The 5,308-nt window shown below is 39.7% G+C and overlaps 1 protein-coding gene across 1 annotated transcript in view; it reads left to right on the top strand.

Moving 5' to 3' along the window:
• ITK (IL2-inducible T-cell kinase) overlaps positions 1 to 5,308 on the top strand; it is a 60,497-nt gene that overhangs the window by 39,537 nt on the left and 15,652 nt on the right. The window contains exon 8 of the mRNA XM_008574426.1: positions 589 to 643. Within this exon, the coding sequence (XP_008572648.1) occupies positions 589 to 643 (55 nt within the window). The remainder of the gene's footprint in view (positions 1 to 588; positions 644 to 5,308) is intronic.

The following is a 5,308-nucleotide window of genomic DNA, read 5'->3' on the forward strand; positions in this document are numbered from 1 at the left end:
GTTATGGTTCAAATATTGTTAACAACATAAAAATACTTCATCCCTAAAAATCATTTAAATTCTTCTTTACCACATTTAGTTGTTTTTCATCAGACACCACCATTTTTTAAAAAGTGCAATTACTTTGCAGAAGGTCTGGAAGACCAGTCTTAAAGAGGAAATACTGCGGTTGTTTCAAAAGGACATTTGCTAAACTTTCAAATTGGTGTTAAATTTTTATAGCTGCCCTAACACCCTCTTACTTATAACCATCTACTGACTTATGAAATGGAGAGGAAGATAAATGTTTTCTAAAGCTTTATTATGAAAAATTTCCAACATGCACAAAAGTAGAGAGAATAATATAATGAACTTCCATGGACCCAAAACTCAGCTTCAACAATTGTCAATATTTTGTCAATTCTGTCTCATTTGTTTCTCTCCAATTAAACATTTTGCTACCTGGAAATGGAGCACACCTTTGCTTTTGAGTTTGAAAGCACTGGTAGAAACAAAAAATGTCCACATGACTTTCTAGCATTATCTTTTATAAGTAAATAATGAAATTTTTAAAAATGTCATTGACATATGATTTTTTCCTACTTTCAGATGGTACAATAAGAGTATCAGCCGAGACAAAGCTGAAAAACTTCTTTTGGACACAGTAAGTCTCCTTAACCTGTCTTTCGACTTAAAATAAAATGAGTTGTACTGTTTTTTCTGCCATGCTGTGGTTTATGCCAATGCAGTGGGTTGACATAGTGGATTAATAATGGTTTTCGTGTCTGATGAAAATATTCTAGGGGTTTATAGGACTAGCAAACCATAGGATAAGAAACCTGGGGAGGCCTTGGTATTGACATGCAACCACCACCACAGCTGCAGTGGTCTTTACTGGTTGTGATGGCTGACCCCAGAGAGACATCAGGGCTCATCTGCCAGGCTTACTTCTCTGTCTACATTAGGTTGGCTGTAACTCAGCTTTTGCCTGGGTTGGTTCAGAGGAAATATGGCACTTGTTTTAACTTATTTTTAATCAACAGTTGTTCTATTTTTTTTCTAAAGCCATGCAGTATGAACCCTAGGACTGATCTAACCCAGGGATGTCAGGATTATTAAGGGAGAGAAGGGTTCAGAGGAAATATGGCACTTGTTTTAACTTATTTTTAATCAACAGTTGTTCTATTTTTTTCTAAAGCCATGCAGTATGAACCCTAGGACTGATCTAACCCAGGGATGTCAGGATTATTAAGGTGGAGAAGTATGAGAAGAGAGAAATCATGGTATGATGGGACAAATGCTGAATTCTGGTCCCCTTTCTGTCACCAACTCAGTGAGTGACTTTAAGGACATCTCTTCTTCCCTTTGGGCCTCAGTTTCTCAATGAGTATGAAATGAGCATTGAACTAAATCAGGGATGACAATTACCCGGCACTCATATGGCCACTCTGCTCCTGGTCCCATGGCCAACACAGCTGACCACAGTCCATGGCGTTGGGACTCTGTTGGGAAACCAGACAAACTCTGAAGAAAGAAAAGATAATCTAAGGTAAACTCAAAAGAAGTTGGGAAAGATTTCATAGAGGAAGAGGAATTGAGCTGAGTCGTTACTGGACCCTGGTTTTTCTTTGGTTCTACATCAAGCACTTAATCATATCCTGGGGTTCCCAATGGGTCACACATTAGAACTTCTGGGAAACATTTAAAGATACAGATTCCCAGGGCCCACTCCAGATCTACAGAATCAGAATCTCCACTTAGTTCTCAGGAATCTGTATTTTCTCAAGTTGCATGTGTCGCCAGTGCAGCGCCTGGTCCCCCAGCCTGTGTTATTGGATAACATAGCAAACTTGAATAATAAGAACTAATAGACAGGAGTGCAAAATTAATTAAAAATCTGAACTATACTGTGTTTAAACAAGCGCAGTTATATTTTCAATCACACGTTGGTTAATGAAGTCTGTGGAGCACTAAAACAGCCCACATTAATGATTCCTGTTTTACAGCAGTTCTTTTGGGGCATATTTTACTTGCTTAGGCAGTTGAAACATTCCTCTTTCCTAATATTTTGATCTATTTTACCAATCCTCATCTCCCCCTTAGGTAAATATGAGGGCAAACTTCAGTGAGTCTCTGTCAGATTTCACCCAGATTCTGAAAAGCTAGAATTGAATGATGTTTTCTTGCTATTTTTTGCTTTTCTTAGATGTTGTTTGAAACAATAGCTGTATTGTTTCATAGGTGGATTTAGTCTTCTTATATAAGTACAGGACTCTAAAGAGAGGAGTTGATTCATTTCACCTTTCTGTTAACTAAATCTCCTGGTGTACTGCCCTATACGTGTTTCTCCACTAGAATATAAACCCTTTATCTTGTTCCTGCTGTACCTAGGCACCAAAAACTATAGCTAGCATAAAGTAGTTGCTCAATGAATATTTGTTGAATGAGTTAATGAATATCTCAAATGCTTAGTAAATGTCATTATGGCAACCCTAGAAAACCAACACACATGCGAAGAGTTGGAGACCCTACTTGCTATTATTTTGTCTTATTTTAGTCCTCTTTATCATGGTGTTCGTGCATCTTCTCTCCCACTCCAGCTCTATCATAGTGGCTAAGGTTATAGACCCTGGACTCTAAAAGCCATTTTTAAAGACTAATGAAATAACCTGGGGGCTTTGACATTCTGTACATCACCTGTACTTCAAAAATTGAATAAACAACTGATCCCAAAGAGAGAACAAATCTAATTTTTGAAAAATTAAGGTTTTTCTTTAAAAAATGATGATCTGTAAGCAAAAGTTAAAAGGGTCTTTATATTTTATTAGATAAACAGTTTACATGTGTAACTGAGAAAAGGAAAATTAAAATTGGTCAGATCTTCTCTGTCCTCACCACACCCAAGATTCTGCACAGAGGACCTTGTAGAGAAGAGTTCCACAAGGAGGTTGACAATAGGCACAAGGTTGCATTATTGTTTCCCAAAGATTTAAAACTTGTTCTCTTGAATTAAAAAGAAATCCATGAAATAAAAAGTAATTAAAGTAAATGCAGTGTGTGCAAAAGACAGAATACTCGTACCATTTCAGTTCACCTTAGAAAAAGAAATGTAGTGACTTTCTTCATCTCGCTCGATTCTTCTCCCCGCTCTCAAGCAGCAGCTAGGGCACTGCAAGCTCACTGCCTCGGGAAAGGGGCCACAGCTGAAAAACAGAGATCAAGTCTTGGTTTCAAATTTCAAAATACACTCCTGAAACTCCCAGCAGAGATAAGAGGAATTTGGGGGTTTCAAAAATCTAACTTTTAAATACTCAAACCCGGAGTTTATGTAGTAAACTATAGGCTCGGCAAGAATGCACAATGAGGGGGCTGGCTGGTTAGCTCAGACACGGTGTTACAACACCACGGTCAAGGGTTCGGATCCCCATGCTGGCCAGCTGCCATAAAACAAAAAACAAAAGAATGCACAATGATGTAAGGGCCAATTGTCCCCCCACCCTTTTCCCCTTGCAGGGTTGGGGCCAAGTGACAGGAAGCAGTTATGACTCTGCCCAAGGATGAGATTTCTAACATCAGTGTCGTTTGGGGGACAGAGACTACTTGTTAAGACAGTTATAAAGAGTTTAGTCAGGTCAGCAGATACCAAACCTGAATGTCCATGAGAGTCACATGGCAGACTTTTAAAAAATTCAGGTATCAGGGTCCCAAAGCTGGAGATTCTTAGTGCATAAATGTGGGTGGGGGAGCATGGCCAGCTGTTTGTTTTTGTCTTGTTTTGTCTAGTTTTATGTTTTAGGTTCTTCTAAATTGTGATGATCCACAAAATTTGAGACAAACGAGCTTAGTGAATTGAGTTAGATCAGTGGTTCTCAACCAGAGGTGGTTTTTATCTTCCAGGGGACATGTGGCAATGTCTGGCATCCAGAAAGTAGAAGTTAGTGATGCTGCTAAACATCCTATAATGCATAGGACAGATCCTACAACAAAGAATTAACCAGGCCTTACATGTTGATAGTGCAGTATTTCTCTTCCTTCCACAGGCAAGAAAGTGGAGCTGGGTGCGTGGCAATGTCTGGCATCCAGAAAGTAGAAGTTAGTGATGCTGCTAAACATCCTATAATGCACAGGACAGACCCTACAACAAAGAATTAACCAGGCCTTACATGTTGATAGTGTACAAGATGTGGTAGCCCTGGGCTAGATCATCTTTATAATGTTCATTCTAACCCTGAGAGTCTAGAATTCAAACAGTTAGCATGATCCTCTGTGTGTGTGTGTGTGTGTGTGTGTGTGTGTGTGTGCAGACAACCCACCTTTGGGGTTGGGGGATGGAGAAGTTTGTGTTTATATACTTTGATCCATGTGCTACAAGTATATGCCTTTTCCATGAGGCTCCTGTCTAGCTCTGACCTTCACTCATGGCCCTACTATATCTAAAGTTAAGTAAATCATAAGTAGGCTTTACAAGTGTTACCAGCACAGATTTATAGCTAGGTAGAAACAAAATGTTAGACATGAAGTACTTAAAACAGAGTTGAGATTTTAAAATTCCCACCTGGAATGAATGAATTGGTATGTCCGTTTGCTTGTGCTTATTTCCTCAGTGCTGGTAAAATTGTTGGGGTGATGAAAGGTACATTCTTGGGGTGCTCCCTTCTCCCTGCCCCCCCGCCTTATGAAACCAGGAGCTTAATGTTCTTCCTCCATCTGCCCTTCAGCAAAATCAGCACCCTGGAAAGGGCCTGAAAAACATATTTACATCATGGAACTGATTATGCTTCCAGGACAGAAAGCTTTGTGCCCTTGTGGGGGAATGGAGAAGTGGCTTCTAACATCTGTTGAATGGAGGCATCTCGGAGTAATAGAATGAGCATCTGCATGGATCACATGCCAAAGTTTAAATCCCAACTCAGTCACTCACCAGTTGTGGGTTGTGAGAAAGCCACTTAAGCTCACTGGTGCTCAGCATCCTTCTTGGTAATTAAGGATAATGATATCTAGATTGCAGTGTCATAAGGGTTAGAAAATATCTGTGAAATGTCTGGTACATGGTAAACTCTAAGAGGACAGAACTTGTGCCTATCTGTCTTCATTCATGTCTAATGTCAGCACTAGAATAGCCCCTGATCCACCTAGGAGCCCAGAAAATATCTACTGAACTAATAGAATAAATGACATGGTAGCCATTGTTACTAAAGGTCTGCTCTATGGCAAGCTGGCCTGCAGTATTTCTCTTCCTTCCACAGGCAAGAAAGTGGAGCTGGGTTTATGAGCCTGGTTTCCTTAAATCACTAACCCTCCATTCTTTCTAATCATTCCAGGGGAAAGA

This window comes from Galeopterus variegatus, unplaced genomic scaffold, assembly GCF_000696425.1.
Source record: "Galeopterus variegatus unplaced genomic scaffold, G_variegatus-3.0.2 Scaffold1046, whole genome shotgun sequence".
Lineage (NCBI taxonomy): Eukaryota > Metazoa > Chordata > Mammalia > Dermoptera > Cynocephalidae > Galeopterus > Galeopterus variegatus.